Raw genomic sequence first — 18,147 nt, forward strand, 5'->3', positions numbered from 1 at the left:
TGTGAGGGTTCCCCTTGGTTGGCATTTAATCTGTGCTTTAGAAAATTATTAAACGACACTATTTCTGTTTGATTCACTTTGTGTTTAAATTGTCATGGTTTGCCGCACTATGGATACATTCTTTTTACTACAGTTTAAGGCCATAGCAGGGCTGTTATGTCAGATAGACAAGGCCAATCTGCAGTTGTTCGCAATTCACACCTCTTCTAAATAGCTTTCTCCATAATACCTAGTAGTTCCTGATGAGTAGGATAGAGCAAGAGCTGAGTTATTGCATCAGGGTGTCACTTGCCAATATTTCCATTTGTTTTAGATGCAGACAGGAGGTCAGTTTCCACTGTGAATCTTTCGAAACATGCAGACCCTGTCATTAACAAGCGGCTCTCTTCCTCGTCTGCAACGTTGTTAAACTCTCCAGACAGAGGTACAGTTCCTCCGATCGCTTTCAGCGTGAAGAATAATATGTGACTATGTATGAGCAGCTTAATTCTTTTTAAGACCATGAAGCAGGCATAGAAAGCTGGCATCATTGAGATTTATTTTTAAAAATCCTGTAAGGGTATATCGGTTTTGTACAGTCATTAGAAGCTGCATTGGACAAGACCAGGTGAAGATTTTGTCCATTCTCTTACCCTTTTCCTTCTTAAAAAGCTGGGGTGATCAGCTGGGAAATGGACGCCTACCTGTCCCACATTGCTCTTGGGCTTCGGGAGGCCATGTCTTTGTCCTCCTACAATATAGTTTATTAATAATGTAGAACAAAATAAAATGCATTCAACATACATTTTCTGTGCAATTTATCTTGCTGGAAAATAGAGAACATATACTGTATATCGGCAGCAGATGATAGAATATTTTTAAAGCCGTCTTTGAATATATAGTACATAGTTTGACAGGTCAAATTTGGACAGTGTTTTAAAATACATTGTTTTATCTGTTATACTGTTATAATCAATCTTTATTGATTTCCCTCACGGGATCAATAAAGTATCTATCTATACATCTGCATTTTGAAAGACTTGTCTTTACCATCATATTGCCTGTTTAACTATGAGTCAGGAAACACTGGTGTAATAGGTCTTGAGTTCTGATGACTCATCCATGTTATTGTCATCATCACCTCACATCCATTTGCAGTTTGTTCATTTTACATTTTTTTTCATAACACTGTTTGTTGCTGCTGCCTGTTGTACTGTATGTTTCATGTTGAGACCTTCCTTGGGTCTGATATTTTTTTTGTTTTAGATGAAATTATGGAACCATGAAGAAAAATAATGCAGCAATAGTACAAGCCCTTTGCAAAGAGAATGAGATTAACATTTTCTTTAACAGCTTTTGAACCTCAGCTTCTTTATGTGCATAACTATGATGAGAATTGTTTTGTGTATTTTTTATAATGTTAAGGCTCTTGTTTGCTTTACAGGTGCTATACTCTTCATAGCAAAAAAAGACCCAAGAGGAGCAAAATGTTTGTACATATTGCACATAAGCTTCAATTTTTCAAAATGTGGTTACTACTGTATATACTTATACTATGTTACTAAATACTATGAATGATGGAAATCATTGCGTGTTTCCTTGTATATTACTTTTACAATGACGGTCTTTACCAGCAATCAGGCAGTCTGTAAAGGTTAGTTCATAAGGTTCCTAACTTGTTGAGTATTCATCAAAGGAAATGCAGAACTTGAACTTTTCACAATGTGTTCTTCAGTTATCAGATACTTACAAAAGTGAATGTGGAACATACTGAAACTCTCTTCCAGTGTGGTGATTCAATAACTTGTTTGGTTTGTTTGCACAGCCTTACAGAAAAGAACTCCCTTCCTTAATAAACCTCAGTCAAAGCCACGCACCTCCTCCAGAGAAAAGCCCCCTCAGGATCGACGGCCAGGTGTTTCTGAGGAAGATGCAAATTCGAAAGTGCTTTCTAAATCAATCACTGAAAGGTTTTCATATGAAACTGGCTGGAGATTGCCTATTACATTCTAGATTAATACATTTAGGTTTATTTAATGATATGGCCATATTCTTTGCTGTGAGTATTTTTTGGAGAAAAAGTGAAAATCGACATCTGTTCTTCATGTTGGAAGTATTAGATGTAACAGTTGTCATTACTGTATTTACAAGCTTTAGGCAAATCATTACCAACGCATTCCTACAACTATTTTGTTATCATAGTGATCAGTGTCTTTATTAGGATTCTGATTGTTTTTTTTTGTTTTGGCTCTGACAATCAACAGCAACAATGTGTACAATACAGTGTATACAGAAAAAAAGATTACTTCAGTTAATGAAGGCCCATTCAGCATTTTCAAAGTGTCTTTTGGCAGATTTAAGGAATGTCTGAGACACGTGTTTTAACTGATTCACTGGCCCTCTGGGAGGTGTATGCAATTTCCAGATCAGTTTCACCTCACAAGCCTTCAATGATAATCTGTCAGCTGAAACCATCAATTGCTTACTTTGTCACCACACGTTAACCAGGGCAGATGCTAAGCTTGCATTCCTTATTTTGTAGCTGGGCTGTGGTAGCTCTCGAGACTATAATAACTGCTTTCTATAAGGAATTCTTAAATTACTCTAGCTGTCCACATTAACCCTCAAGCTTAGCGATTTGCCAGACTACTGGGAAAATATTTATCTAAACTGTGCATCTTTGTATTTATGATTTGTGCACTGCAGTTAGAGCATCCATTATCACTTGATGCATGTAAGATAGAGCTCAGCAAACGTGAGATTGTGGAATACTGCACGATATTTTATGTTTTGATTGAAACATTTCTATTTGCATAGGATATGATTTGCAATACCAGCTCTTTCTTTCTGCTTTTTCTTCCAGCTAGAGTTCATCTGGTCACCGTCAATGCTTATTTATATTTTGTTTGACTGGCTGCAAGTCATGAGCTCTCATGCCGCTGCTCCTGCTGTGTCTAATGTGTCTATGCGGTCCTATAACTCGCAGCTCGTCGCCTGCAGCTCAGTGCCTGGGAGAGCTCCATCGTCAGCCGGCTGCTGACTCCCACCCATTCCTACCTGGCAAGGAGCAGAAGTGCTGTGTCTTTGTCCGGGGAGATAGGTAGGTTTCCCGTTGGTTGCAGTTGTCTGAGACCCATGTGTGAATAGAATATATGTTTACTGGCTAATACTGTACATGCATTGAAAGCAAAACTGACATTCCAGATTCTGGTTCCTGGCAGTGATGACTCAATCGGAAACATTTTTGAACATCTGTATTCACAAACGGCATGATAGGTCCATACGCCATAGAGCTTGGGTTGTTTTGACGAAGAAGTGCTTTTTTTTGTATTTTCTTTATATGGAGCAGGTTTCATTTTGGCTTTGAGAGCAGGTGAACTTGGAAAACGTTTTAAAAGAAAACTGCCAATATAGAACTTCTTAGGAAGTGCATTTCCAGAAGCAAAATATTTGACAAAATTCAGCAGAATAAAACTTTATTTCAGCAATATATAAAACTATATATTGGCCTTCACTGATTCTGGTTTGCATGTAAGATGACTTCTTTTATCTTATGTTTCTAACAAAGGTAATTCAGAAGTGCTGATATTTTTACATATTTGTCCTTTCTGAGCAAATTCAGATGAGATTGTTCGGGGTTTTTTTTTTTTAAGTCACTAGACAAAATTGGTACATTTCCTGTTATGAATTCTTTGCTGTGCACTTTGATAACACACCTGGTAACTTCAGCATTTTGCGTTTTCTAATGCTTGAAATGAGTGAAATTGTGTTGTTTGGAGTGAGAGGAAGAAATATGCGTAGCCTTTCCTCTGTTTCTCTTGTCAACTAAGGGGGATTTGCTTTGCTGGTGCTGGTGCTGCCTTGGCTGTTTTCTCCAGTTATTCCCTGCCATCAATAACAACCTTTAAGCTGCATGCCATTTCTTTTCCAGTGTGCAGTTCTGTTACTGATTTATTTACTAACACTTTTCAAATCCACAGCAGCTGCAGTGTGTAACTCAGCCATCACTATGAACCTAACCCCCTCCAAAAAAGAAAACTACATAGATTTGGAGATGGTACAGTCTGTGGATAGCTTGTAGAACCTGGCAATAGAATACAGCAGTCTCCTAAAGGGGCTCATCAAAAAATGCTGTTGGTAATAAATGACAAATCTAATGATTTGTCCGGAAATCTGCACTGGCATTTTCTACAGTGCTGGTTTGCTTTTCAGTTTTTATACAAGACCCGTTCTGGCAAGCTTAGTGTACTTTGATGCCAAAATTCAGATCAGAATGTGTCAAAATTGAGCATGAAAGTAGGTGTTCATTGAAAAAAATGAAGATGGAATGGCTTCATTCCTTCCAAGACATTAATCATCTTAAAACAGGAAAAACAGCAATACCATAAAAAAAGATGTCCAGAGACATGCATTATCCTGTTCTTTAAATTAAGAAGAGATTTAAAGTGATGGTTCTGGTACCCACATCTTTTTGCATTTTGTAGCTAATAGTCGCTTTATTCTCTCTTTCTCTTCCCTTTTGATGGTTTTTCATCTCCACTCCCTCTCCTCCATTACTTAAAAAAAAACCCACTGTACAGTTATCCCCATTTGTCCCCGTTCAGCATCTTGCAGTCCTATGACCCCAGTGTCCTACAAGTCTGTCCACTGTAGGAGCGCTGAGCGGCCGAAAGTGACCATAACCAGCTCTGACACGGCTTCACGCAGGAGAACTGTCCATCTGGCAACGGTAAGATTGTCTCATGTCTGCGCTTAGTCAGCGTAGAATATTCTGAGAAATATTCCTGGACTTGGAAAAACATATTTGTGAGTTCCTGTAAAGCTTTTTAATGTTAAACTTACCCCCAAATGCTCATATTCAACCAGTTAATGTTTAGCATCTCATAACTAGGATGAGTGTAAATACATGTTTCTGCATAGTTGGATGTGTTCAAATGTGGCAATAAAAACTGCCCCCCTGACAGCTTGACGTTTTCCTGCTTTTAATATATTATGTTTACCCGTGACAAATATAAAAGGGTGATGTGTAATTAAGACATTTACTGTATATAAATAACCAAATTGTTTACCCGGTGCCAGATACAAAAGGGATGATTGATAATTTACAGTACAGTATATAAATACTACTTTATTCAAACATTTAACTTCTAAATCTTATTCCTTTGTTCTTATACGGTATGTTGCTTGTTAAGTAAAAAAAAGTGCACTGTCCTCACGGACCTGCATCAATGTGGTGTGTTTGGTTTGGCCTTGGATTCAATCACCTGATCTCCTATGACAAAAAGCCAGCCTCTTCCCCCTTTCCAGAGTCCTGGAGAGTCTGGTCATAGTTAAAGAATTGTCTTACACTGAGTCCAGCCATGTTAAGGTAAAATGGAAAAGCAGCTATGAGCAACACATTTATATGTTTATATTACACAGGTATAAGACAGTGTCTTTAGTGTTTTTCATGAAAAATGCTTACCCTGCTCTTGTTTTGTGAGAACCACTGGAAACCACTGACCTGTGACTCTAGTTGCATACCTAATACATTATTGTTAAGTCCTGTTGTATTCATTTTCAAGCTCCCTTCCTTTCATTAATTATTGTTTAACTCATGCCCTACAAAGCTGAAATAATTTTGAATGTTTCCATTTCTTTAAGACAGCTTCTGACTGCAGGCATTCACAAGTAGTCTGTTATACTGTATACTTATGAACAGGATGGTCATGTGACTAAATTATGCCTCAGAGTTTGTTTCCTTTGTTTGTTTAAAACTAGAATGAAACAGAATGGTACCTTACTGAGAAGTATTTGTCTATAAGTACTTGTGATGTATTCTTGTATTTGTGCATCTTCAAATGATGTTCACCTTCCGCAAGACAAAAAAGCAGGTGGTGTGCAATTTTGTTAAGTCACAAACAGTCATGTTAGGAAAGGTATACATCAGCCTGAAGTAAATTTAAGAACCATGGATCCCCAAGCTCGTCTTAAGGGTACTCCGTATTAGAGCAAGTAGATAAGGTTCGGATTTGATCATTTTCTGAACGTACACAACCCTGACCTGGAAGATCAGGCTTGTAGTACAGTAGTTATTGGACACATTAGGTGTAAAGGAGCACAGAAGAACAGTTCATTTTCAAATTAGTAATATTTCTGTAATGCCACTCATTTAAAAACTAATAATGATTTGTTGTTTTTACTGTTTGTGAACTGAGCTTTCTTTATGAAAAAAAAGATGAAGATCAGGTTATTAGCTGTATGTTTGCAAATGCCTGCTACAGGTATACTGTAAGCTCAACTCCAAAAGGCTTTTCTGATAGTCCATCTGTCTTGGTAGAAGGACTTAACTAATTAACTACTTAGGGATGGAATTTTGGCCCTATTAATCAGTGTAGGGTGGGTGACGCAAACAGTCTTCATCGCATCTGTTCAGAGTGGTTTCGACTGTAAAAGAAAAGACTATAATTTTTCCATTTTTATATTTACACAATATACTGTTGCAAACATAATGACACCTTATTTCTTAGCTTACAATATTTGATTCAATTAACACTTTTACTAATGGGATCAATGACAATGATACTGGATAAATACAGTTTAACGAACAATATTGTGTTTAATGAATCAGAACATGATCATGAATAGTATCTCAACAGAACTTTGTTTATTTCTACAAAGTCTGAATTTTCTGCAGCCTTTTTTTCCATCTGGATTGTCACTATGTGACTGAAATGTGAAATGCAGTTTTTCCACAGACCCTTTTTGTGCTTTATTCTATTTATTCTATTCTAACTTTGTCAAATATTAATACAATTTTGTATTTTTTTAAGTTCTGTTATTTCTTATTACTTTTTTAATGGAACAGAGAGTGAGTCTATTTCCAGTTAGCTGCACTTTGATCATGTTCAGGACTTACTGACCTATATAATTTCAAATTTTTATTTATTTTGAGGATTCATATAAGAGCCACTATTCAGTACAATTATTGTTTATAATTAAAGCACCATTTGTTACCATTTATCTTGAGACTTAGGTCATGAAACATTTTTCATTAATATTAAGTAACATTATTCAGTTTAGTACCACATGCTCAAGCTGAACATATTGGTCTAAATAGAAAATTCAAAGACTGTTTTTAGAGCTAGTCACGAACTATGAAACCTTTTACATAATTCTGTTCAGATTATTCCAGAAGGCTTGGGACAGAATGCTTTACATGGTAAATACAAGTTTCTGATTACCTCTTTTAACTTAATAAATTTGTGGTTTAGGTTGCTAAAAAAGAAAAGGATAAATCCTGGACCAACCTCTCTACCCCTACTCCTGCAACAAGCAGGAGGTCTCTATCTCCCTCTAGTGTGAGGAGCAGAGCAACAGCACCCTCTCCAGTACGGTAAGATTACTGCAGTCAATCAAATCTTGCATTCAGAAGTGTCATTAAAAAAAAGATCCATCCTCATGGTCCATCAATGTTGTGATTATTGCAAATTGTATACTTGTTGCATAATTGTCCAGCTGCTTTAATTGCAATTGTTAAGGTTGAGGTGCCACACTTACATCATGCGATGTAGTGCTTACACCTTTTAATGTCTTTTAAAATATTCAGATGCCCTTAGCTGGATGCCCTATATTTTGGGATGAAATGGAACTTGTTTTCTTCCAGTAAACGTGAACATAGAGACATGTTGAATAATAGCTTTAGTAAGCTTTTCAATGCAAAGTTGAAGACATATCTGACAGTTTGGAGAAATGTGGTTTGAACTTAAATGGCTTATACTGTATTATTGTAAAATAGTCTTCCACTGTTCAATATATTTATATATATCACTGTATATATAAATACTGGAAATAATCATACTGTAAACAGGATAAATATGGTATATTACACAAAAGACAAATTGTAGAATAATATATTTTGCTTTTAATTTAAATGTGGCCTAATTCAGTGTTCCAATACATTATCGATTGCCTGATCTAATTGTGCCAAACCAACATACAAGTGTAGATAAGAGATTAATTTAGAGATTTTAAAGAGTTTTAAACTTGCAGTGAATATGATGGCTCCTGGGAAAGAAGCCACATGTGACAAGCACATAAAACTCAATGTTTTAGCCAAAACAGGTGAATTCCCTTCAACAGATTGCAACCAGACTCATTTCATCCTGTGCCATAAGCAAGACCCTGAAGAGAGTACAGAAAATTGGTATTGTTGACAATAAACGTGGTTGAGAAAGAAAATTCGAACTATCCAGTATGTTCCTGTGTAAATAGTCTACATGGCAGGTGACATTCCAACAGAAATCTTGTAAATGGTCTTGCTGCAAGAGCAACCAGATGCACATAAACATAAAATGTTCACAGTGAGTGTGCAGCTGCACAGAACAAAAAAGACACCAATGGGCAGCAGAAATTAAACAATGAGGCGATGAAACCTGGAAACAAGTGCTCTTTACAGACAAGTCCAGGTTTGAGCTATTCATCAATAATCAGTGGCTGTACCACAAAAGGTGCAGTATAATATATTATAAAGTTCATTCAAAGACAGACAGGAGAGCTGCATTACAATCAGTGCACATAAGCTACAATAAAACATTGGGATGGATCAATACAAGTCTGGAGTTCTATCAAGTCCAAGGCTATAAGGAAAATATAAATATTTCACTCCGTAACTACATAGATACATATTTCTGTACTGCCTTCAGAATGCTGTATACAGTAGTGATGGGAGAAGTGCTGCAGGAGCTAAATTGATCACACTGTTACCTGTTCAGATTGTATCTTTAAATGCAAATAGTGAATGCAAATTATTATTTTTATGTTTGTTTGCACAAAGCAGTCACACCAGCTTTAATTTGTTTTTATAAATATACTGTAGCATTACGCCCCTCCTGGCATTGGACTGTCCCATGACCCCCACCCTGTCAGCTCTAGCCAGACTCCTCTGTTTGTCTACGTCTGCCCAGAGTATTCCTCCCTCTCTCTCACACTCCCACTCACAGTGCCTCGCCCACTGGTAATCCTGAAGGGCAAGTGATCCAATGATCTCATCTGTCGTTTTTTTAAAGAAACTTGGGTATGGGCTCCAGCAACGGGGACATGGAACTTGTTTCAGGTTCCCACACAACCCTTTGTGCAAAACTGTGCCTCTCAATCTCAGGTTTAAATGCCTTAGTCTTCAGGTTCATATTTCACTTTTGTTTTAGTCCATTGGGTTGGCTTTCCTAAAGCCCTTGAGGATATTGAATATGTGATCAGTTCCCCTTGTAGTCTTTTGTTTAAAAAAATTGTAATTTAAGCCTGTAAGTGTAAGACATGTGATTAAACCAGATAATGTGTCTGGTTGCTCTTCTCTGGGCTGATTCCAGAGCAGCAGTATATTTTTTGGGATGTGGTAGCCAAAATCTTGCACAATAATCAAGGTCTTACTAGTATATTGTACACAAATATTAACATATAACAACTATAATGGAAAAACAAAGAGCATGTGATGTGGTGTATTTAGGATTTCTGAAGGCTTTTGATAAAGTTCCTCATAAAAGACGAATTCTAATATTCTAGTCAGCAGTAATTAAAAAACAAAGGTAAGAGGTGAATGCTCCAAAAATATTTTAGCACCTCTGCAGTCTCATACTTCTGCATTTTCTAAATGAATCTTATTAAATAGTCAAGGTAAGTCATAACAAATTAAGTTGACTTGTATGTTTCATCATAGAGCGGTCCACAAGGCACCTCCAGTGATCAGCATTCCAAAGCCAGTGAGATCTCCCCCTGATCCATCCCAGGAATCTCCTGGGCAGAGCCACCCCCTGTCTCCTGGGAACGTGCGGCCAGTGAGGACCGTGCTGCAGAGTCAGACAGAGGAGCAGGAGGACGGAGCTAAAAGTGCAGACAATGTGCAAACTTCAGAAGAAATAAATCCTGAGCTACCTTCACCTGCTAAAGACACTGCACCTAAACATGAGCCCGCTAAAGGTAAGAGCCTGTGCTTCCAGCAGCTCTTCTTTAGTTCTGACTTAGGTTTGCTTAACTGGGCAGTGTGGCTGGAAGACAGTGCGACTGGCCTGTTTCTGTCGTGGTTGGCATTTAGACAGAGACAGCCGGTTCAGTAAAACAATGGTTGAAAAATAACTGTCTTTCCCCTTTAGTGTATAGAAATGAAAACCTTTATTCGTGTTGCAGAACAGCCTCTGGGCAAAGTAATCTCCAGGTATCCATTGAAGGAAAAATAAAGGAATTCTTCTTCTCGCCAGAGTCTGGTCCAGCTCAGCCACAGCTGCAGGCCGTGCCCGCTGCAGGAACCTCCCCAGCCGGTGGAACCAAGCCCTCGGCGGGCACCACTGACCCTGAGGAGGCTACTCGTCTACTGGCTGAGAAGAGGCGCCAGGCCCGTGAACTGAGAGAGAGGGAGGAGCAGGAGCGCAGAGAGATGGAGGAGGCTGAAAGGTAGAATAGAAGACTCTTGCACAGTTAGGGGTCTGGTGGCTGCCTGATTCTACCTTCCACCGGTTCTAAGTCATACACCATAAAGGCTTGTTTTTGCACCCTAGTTCTCATGCGTCTACCACCCTCACGTTTGCTTTCACAGAATGACTGGAGAATACGCATTCAAAGTTGTTGCTGTGGGTGTGGCTGAACTACAAAAGGCTTTGTCTTTATTTGTAGTCAGGAAAGCACTGTGGAAAAGTGTAACATGATGATGTTTGTGTAAAAGCAGATCATTTTAATCTTTTAAGTAAGTAGATAAGTCAAATTCTCATTTACAATAATGACCTGGAGAGCACCCATCCTACAGCAGGGCATTTACGGCAGCAAGCATCTTGCTCAAGGGTATAACAGCAGTGACCCACCAGGGATTTGAACACGCTACCCTCCAGTCCAGAAGTCACAGCCCTATGCACAATTCTTCTCAGCGGTCAGACAAGAAATCTAAGATCTTTTCTTGCCTAGGCAGGCAGGGATTGCCATCTTTTCGGGTAACCAATTATTGCTTCAACCAATCATGCCGCAGAAACGCATATTTAATAATTGCTTGCATAAACTGGCAAAAGTGTTACTGAAATACAAACAAAAATCTCAGAAATTGCCTCAAATTTAATATTATATGTTGTTCCTTGGAGATTTGTCATATCCAAATGTCCATAGGGACATTTCTGCCAAGGCAGACTCACGTCTGTCTCTCGTTCATTCTGTTCCCCGAAAGTTGGTTTTGGTTCGCCAACCATTGTTGTGCGGATCCTGTCCTGCACAGGCGCAGCAGGGAGGAGATGGCGAGGAGGAAGGCAGAGGAGAAAGCGCGTCGGGAGGAGGAGGCTCAACGGCTGGCAGAGGAGAAGAGGAAGAGGGAGGAGGAGGAGGAGAAACGTGCTGAAGAGGAAAGAGCACAAAGGGAGAGAGAACTGGCCGAGCGCCTCCAGAAGCAGGTGAGCTGGAAGGGGAATAGATGAGCAGGAAGAGTCCACAGGAGGGAGTAGAATGGGCCGAGGACTGTAGTATTTTAGAAATAAAGAGAATTGGACTGATTTAGCAGTTATTCGCCGCTGCAGTAAATTCTTTAACTGTTTAATTGTTTCTCTAATTTGTCCAGGATTTGTCATCTGCCTGAAACTGTTCTTCAGTTTCTGGTGTTGTGATAAAGTACAGAAAAAAAAAACATCCTTACAAAAATTATATGGTTCAGAAGTCAGACAGCAGAAAAAAGTGTAAAGCCAAACTAAACCACCACCCATAGAAAGGAACATTGTTTTGAAATCTGGATGTTTGCCGTTATTTGGACAGTAAAAATGTTAAAAAGGGACCTCCCTCTCATCTTCTCTCTTCTGTATAGAAAGGTTTGAAGGATTCCTGCCTATCACAGTTTAGTCTCTATCGAGGTCCAGATGTCTTTACTTACAGATTATTGCTCATGTTTTAAAGGCGTTTTTAAAAGTCATTTACAGGAATTTCTCATTTCCTCTTCAGAAATCTGTCCTGCTGTTTTTGTGTTAACAGTAGTAAAGCCACACCTATTGAAATGCAAAGCCTTGCATTCAGCTGTATTGTGGCATCTTTATAGCATTTTTCTCTGAATAGCGCAAAGCCTGCTGTAAATGGTTTTATGACACTTTTAAAAGGCGAATAATAATCAAATAATTTGAATACATCAAAAAATGCTTATTCTGCCAAGAAAAAGTAATTTGAAGAGCTGAAGCCCCAGAAGTATCTTCAACTCAAACTTGCTTTCACTCTTCAGAAAGAGGAGGAAGACTCTCGCCTGCGCGAGGAGGCAGAGAGGCTGAGGCTGGAAAGGGAGAAACATTTCCAGAAAGAGGAACAGGAACGCTTGGTGAGGAAGAAGGTATGCACTGTGTTGTCCGAGGACCTCCTGTAGGGGTCTTTGAGGTTTTGTCTTTGAGAAAACCTCATCAGTGATTTTAAGTTTGGTAATTTGACCAGACTGTACAAAGAAGGATTGTTCAGATTTAAAGTGCTCTGAGGTATTTCAGTTTTCAAAAATGTCCATCAAAAGCAAAGCTGTTTTCATTTATAATCTCTGAATATGGGTTTTTCACAGAACTGACACATTTTGTTAAGATGTGTGTTATTGTCTTTGACTTGTTTATATTTTGAAGCTACATACATTGACATCAGTTTTCTCTTTTTTTTGGTGTTAAATGCAACTGAGTTGTCCACATCTTCTGTGATTATTGCTAATCTTAAGCATAAGGGAGGGGGAGATTGTTCTCTGGGCTTGAAGTGGTGCCTGGTGGACTGTGGTATAATTGAAATTCAAATGAGCATTTTTTGTTTTAGTAGATGTTCGTTCATAAAGGCTAATGACCTCCCTGAAAGTGTCATTGTAATGAGAGGAGATACAACATGGCAGTGCTACATATTAAATTACCATTTATTCCAGAAAACCTTGCCAAAATCCAAATATCTCCTTTTAATAATAATAATAATTGCTTACACTTAGCGCTTTTCTGGACACTCCACTCAGAGCGCTTTACAGGTAATGGGGACTTCCCCCCACCACCACCAATGTGCAGCATCCACCTGGATGATGCGACAGCAGCCATAGTGCGCCAGAACGCTCACCACACATCAGCTATCAGTGGGGAGGAGAGCAGAGTAATGAAGCCAATTCATAGATGGGGATTATTAGGAGGCCATGATTGGTAAGGGCCAATGGGACACCGGGGTTACACCCCTACTCTTTATGAGAAATACCCTGGGATTTTTAATGACCACAGAGAGCCAGGACCTCGGTTTTACATCTCATCCGAAGGACGGCGCCTGTTTACAGTATAGTGTCCCTGTTACTATACTGGGGCATTAGGACCCGCATGGACTGCAGGGCGAGCGCCCCCTGCTGGCCCAACTAACACCTCTTCCAGCAGCAACCTTAGTTTTTCCCAGGAGGTCTCCCATCCAGGTACTTAGCTTAGCTTCATTGGGCTGCCAGTTGTGAGTTGCAGGGTGATATGGCTGCTGGCAGACCATTTTTAGACTGGAATTTTTATCCAGTTTTACAGATCCAGTGAGTACAATGATTGTTTTAAAAATATTAAACTACTTGTAGGTGATTTAAACAGCAGACTAGTTTATTACTTCCAGTTTAGAATTGCATTATTTTTAATCTATTCTGCTTCTGTTTTTTAGCGTCTGGAGGAAATCATGAAGAGAACAAGGAGGTCTGATACTGCTGATAAGGTAATAACAGCACGGTGGACACTACGTGAAAGTACATTTAAATATGAGAACAGGAGGTACTTCACACAAAGGGTAGCAGGAGAATGGAACTTGCTACCCAGCCATTTTGTTGAAACTGAAACCCTGACTTCTTTCAAAAAATGGCTGTATGAAATGTTTTGTTAGATCCCTAACAAAATGGTCTAGATGGGTACAATGGCTTTATCTTGTTTTTAGCCTTTTTTATTTTATTAAACATTGATTATCCTGTTCCTCTCAAAGGATTATGCTTTCATTTTATTCTTTTAGAAGCCTGTTTCCCAAAGGAATGGTGAAGTATCCCAGCAGAATAAAGCAGATGAAACAGGTATCTGATTAATTGGACATAACTCTATTGAGTTAGTCTCTCTTGTGGCTTCCTTGAAAATTAATATTTCCATGACATTGGTTACCTGTATTGTAGATTGTTCCTGCAGCAATGGAGATATTTGCATCCTTGTGTGTTATGCATCTGTGAGGATCTGTCAAATGCATTTTGGACACACCTTGATCACATTTTCTTATCTACTTGTAATGTAATGTATTGTAGCAATATATTATTATATTGTACGTTCTATACATAGAATATATTCAGGCAAAAAGTATTGCTTGGTTTAAATATCATGCATACAGTATATGTTACAAATACACATTTTATATAAAAATAAGGAAAATCATTTATATCTAATATCTGAGATTTAGTACAACAGTCATAATTTATTTATTTCTTACAAAAATAGAACACATAGATATCTTCCACTGTCTTTGCAAATTCCATCTGTTGAATATTTTAAAATATACAGTATGTGCATATTTTCCAATATTGGCAATTGTACATGGCTTGCTTACAGAAGTATATTTCTCATTCATCTTTGTTACTTGTGAAGTTTGGGTTTGTTCTCGCCTATGAATGAAGCTAGTGGTTTTTTTTTTGTATTTGCAGCATCTTATCAGCCTTCAATGCAGGAAACGCTGTCTGTGACTGTGACAGAGCAGCATTCAGAGGAGGGTCCAGGGACACTGTACGCAGGAAGCAATGGTCATGGGGCCCTGGGCCCTGGACTGCCACTCCACACAGCTGGACAGAGGTGAGCATGCCCACTGGGCAGGATTGTGAACATGTGAGCATAGTTTATTTTACACAGCTGGTTATTTACACTGGTTCCATTTCTAAATCCTATTCTCTTCTGTTGCCTATTGCACAGTACTCCCAGACACATCATCTTCACCATTTCTTTCTGTGGTGTCAAGAGTACAGCACAGGCATCGTTGAAACAGTATAATGAAACATATTTAATATCTGTCTCCATCAACAGATTATACAATTTGATTTAATTTAATGTCGTTATATTGCTGTTGCATAATACATAATCTCAGATATAACTCATTCTGTGCAACAATGGGGAAGGAAATATTCACTGAACGTCATTATAAAGACGATCTTGTATTTCTGGCTTTTATGCTGGAAGTTCTTCTCCTGGCTCAAAAGGTCCTCATCATGGAAGCAAAACAGTTTGACTTTAAGATTAATTGGGACGAAACCAAGATCTATGTGGGTGTACATGATACTAATATTCCCACACAAGTCTCACTACAGGGCTGTGCTGTGGAAGTGGAGTCCTTCACCTGACTCAGGAGCCAGATCCCTGACACAGGAAACAGTGAGACAGGATAGGAATAACATGCACTGATAGAAATACCTGGCACTCAGCTGTATGACTTATCACAAAGGTTCAGTTCTACGGTGTCTATTTTATTCCTGGATTATCATACGGATCCGAGACCCCTTCCTCCCCAAGCCAGATCAAAGCCAGATGTGGTTTGCTTACTTTGCCCATGACCTTATCACTGGTTATCCACTTGAGCTGTGGGGTGTCAAATGACAGCACAAGGAAGCTAGTGGCAATCGTGCTGTTCTGCACCTCTGCAAGCATCCAATAACTCTTCAGAGGCTGGTGGACACCATTTTCGTTTTATAAAAAGACATTGTACTATAAAACAAATTGATGTTTTTAACCTTCATTTAATATTCATAGAGGACTTGAAGAATTGTTGCTTTTGAAAAAACTAATTGTGGCTAATAAAGAAAAGTTTTTACAGCCTGGGGGTTAAACAATATTAATCACCTTATTTATTGCAGCAGTTTATTAATAGAAACTTGAAGGATGTAGCACAAAATATTTTTGTTGAAGCAAATTATAATAAAATTATATGTGCTTCTTGAGGCTTCCTATCATTATTGTATCTAGGATACTCCATGTTAAAGCAGTGTCTATAAAACCTTTAATAAGATGGCACAATATACTTAAATATACTGAAAGCTGCTGTTTCTTTTAAATACACTGAAAAGTTATTGCTTTATTTTTTCAGCACTCCAGCAGCTGTAACACAACCAAAAGAAAATGGGATTTCTGTGCAGAGTGACACTTTTGAGGAGGTGATCAACCTGCCTGTGGGGTCCAAACAGTCAAACCTTGAAATGACTGGTGAAGATAGTGAGGATGTCGGCTCACTCATCCCCGTCATCGCATTCAAAGAAAGGGGCTCTCTGAGAACCCTGGCTAATGTAGATGATGTTCAGTCACATCAGAGAGCAGGTGAAATTAATTTATTATTCTCTCTAGTAATATGTTGAAAAACAATGTGATTTTTGGGGACTCTTGTGATGTTTTGCTAGCAAAACAATTTACACTGATTCAATGCAAAATTTTGATGGAAATAGTTTTGATATGCATTTTTAAAAAATTATACCAAATAAAACTAAACTTTATCTTCTCCCTCCTTTTCAGAAGTAATCTGAGATCATCTGCTGAGAGAGAGCATGCAGAATTGGATTATGAAGCTGTGACTTTTCTACAGAGGAAATACTGCAGCTATTTACTTTGACTGGCACTTTGGAAGAAAACGTTTAAACACATTTTTGTATCAAAGAGGAATTAAAGCAAACCGTCGATCTATCATTTTTCAGTGACCGGAAAATGTTTCTCAGTAGTTAATCATGCTTTGTGTGCTTTTGTGTTAAAACAGCTTTTCCAACATGCTTCTTTTGACAGGTGATATTTTCTGAATTCCTCAGAAAAATAAGATGAAGCGTTTTGTGACTGTGATGTGGAGACGGGGGTGATTTTGTTGGGTGTTACTAATTACTGTAAATTGAAAATCGGCTATAATGTCCTCTAATCTAATACTTGAAGACACCTCATGCTCTAGAAATAGCAATGGATGAAGCTACATTTGAAACCTAGTGGTTTAACTGTAATGGCAGAGAAGTAAGTGCATTGGGGTAAAAGACTCTTGCTGTTTTCTCTCATCAAACCAAGAACTGTTTGTAAAGTGCAGATTTCTCATAGTTTTTTAATTCAATGTAAAATGTTGAAAATAGGAGAAATATTTTCAATTATGATTAAAGCCATCAGCTTTAACAAGTCGTTATTAATTGTGTTGGCAGAGCAGCCATGAGATGTATCATATATGCATTCAATATCCAAAATAGTATGATTGTGGGATTTAAATCATATGGTCCAACAGATTTATAACCTACAAAAAAATAAAATTTCTTTAAAGAAATGCTGCTACTTTATAAATTTCCTTTGCCTTATCAGATTATGAGAATAAATGAGATTTGAATGATTTTTGAAGGTCAATGACTTTTGCTCGTTTAAGAGCAAAGGGCTTAAATGGACACAAAGCTAAAGAAATGCATTCCTAAAATGACTTTCACACATTTTTGGACTCATTATTTCTCCAACACTTGAAATGTTAATTTCCATCACATTATATGCATTGCTGCTATCTAGCATGGTTCTCAAAGCTTTGCACTTTTACATAGTTCTTTAGAGAACTACTGAAGCTCCTTTCTATGGTACAAATGATTTACTGGTGATTCACCTGACCAGTTATGTGGATTAGAACTACTGAAAAAAACATTTATGCAGGGATCTTTTATTACGTCTCTTGTTAAAAATGTGCAGAGAGTAAATACATATATAGAGATATATAAATACAAAAGGTTAAAATGTATATTTTATTAAAATTAATAACAAGGCTTTGAAAACAAAGGACAAATGTATCCACTACACTTAAAAGCTGAATAATACTAAAGCCATTCAGTGGTTCGTTTTAGTAATAAACTTAAGTGATTAAACAATTCTAATTGGATTCTGTTTTGTTTCCTTACAGTCTACTCCTGTCCATGTACATAGAAATTTAATAATGAGACCTTTGTCAGAACTGTAGTAGTTTTCATTGATTCAGTCTGTATAGCATGTAAAGATTTAAATAAACTGTTTGAGAAATTACCTGTCTGTTGTTTGCTATAGAAGTGACTTATACTCAAGCTGCAGTTTCTCATGTTTTCTGAAGTTAAAGAAAATAAAGCAAGACATTTTTTACGGACAACCACCAGGTCCTGCTTTTAATCCAATGATCCAAGTAAAAATACATAACATGTCTGAAGCTGTTTTCTAGGATGTTCATAAT

General features: G+C 37.9%; 1 protein-coding gene across 16 annotated transcripts in view; it reads left to right on the top strand.

The window, feature by feature from the left end:
• Positions 1 to 17,966, top strand: part of map7b (microtubule-associated protein 7b) — a 71,513-nt gene extending 53,547 nt beyond the window's left edge. For 7 of the 16 annotated variants that reach the window (XM_088625240.1, XM_088625243.1, XM_088625237.1 and 4 more), the window contains 14 exons: positions 314 to 424; positions 1,805 to 1,894; positions 2,966 to 3,079; positions 4,560 to 4,708; positions 7,233 to 7,354; positions 9,674 to 9,933; positions 10,212 to 10,404; positions 11,210 to 11,381; positions 12,191 to 12,295; positions 13,600 to 13,650; positions 13,939 to 13,996; positions 14,612 to 14,756; positions 16,039 to 16,265; positions 16,458 to 17,966. In XM_088625240.1, the coding sequence (XP_088481366.1) occupies positions 314 to 424; positions 1,805 to 1,894; positions 2,966 to 3,079; positions 4,560 to 4,708; positions 7,233 to 7,354; positions 9,674 to 9,933; positions 10,212 to 10,404; positions 11,210 to 11,381; positions 12,191 to 12,295; positions 13,600 to 13,650; positions 13,939 to 13,996; positions 14,612 to 14,756; positions 16,039 to 16,265; positions 16,458 to 16,468 (1,808 nt within the window). In that variant the 3' untranslated portion in view covers positions 16,469 to 17,966. The remainder of the gene's footprint in view (positions 1 to 313; positions 425 to 1,804; positions 1,895 to 2,965; positions 3,080 to 4,559; positions 4,709 to 7,232; positions 7,355 to 9,673; positions 9,934 to 10,211; positions 10,405 to 11,209; positions 11,382 to 12,190; positions 12,296 to 13,599; positions 13,651 to 13,938; positions 13,997 to 14,611; positions 14,757 to 16,038; positions 16,266 to 16,457) is intronic. The other 9 variants (XM_088625245.1, XM_088625250.1, XM_088625251.1 and 6 more) reach the window with 6 other exon arrangements.
• The last annotated feature ends 181 nt before the right edge of the window (positions 17,967 to 18,147 follow it).

Source organism: Lepisosteus platostomus, chromosome 3 (genome assembly GCF_059453375.1).
Source record: "Lepisosteus platostomus isolate fLepPlt1 chromosome 3, fLepPlt1.hap1, whole genome shotgun sequence".
Classification (NCBI taxonomy): domain Eukaryota; kingdom Metazoa; phylum Chordata; class Actinopteri; order Semionotiformes; family Lepisosteidae; genus Lepisosteus; species Lepisosteus platostomus.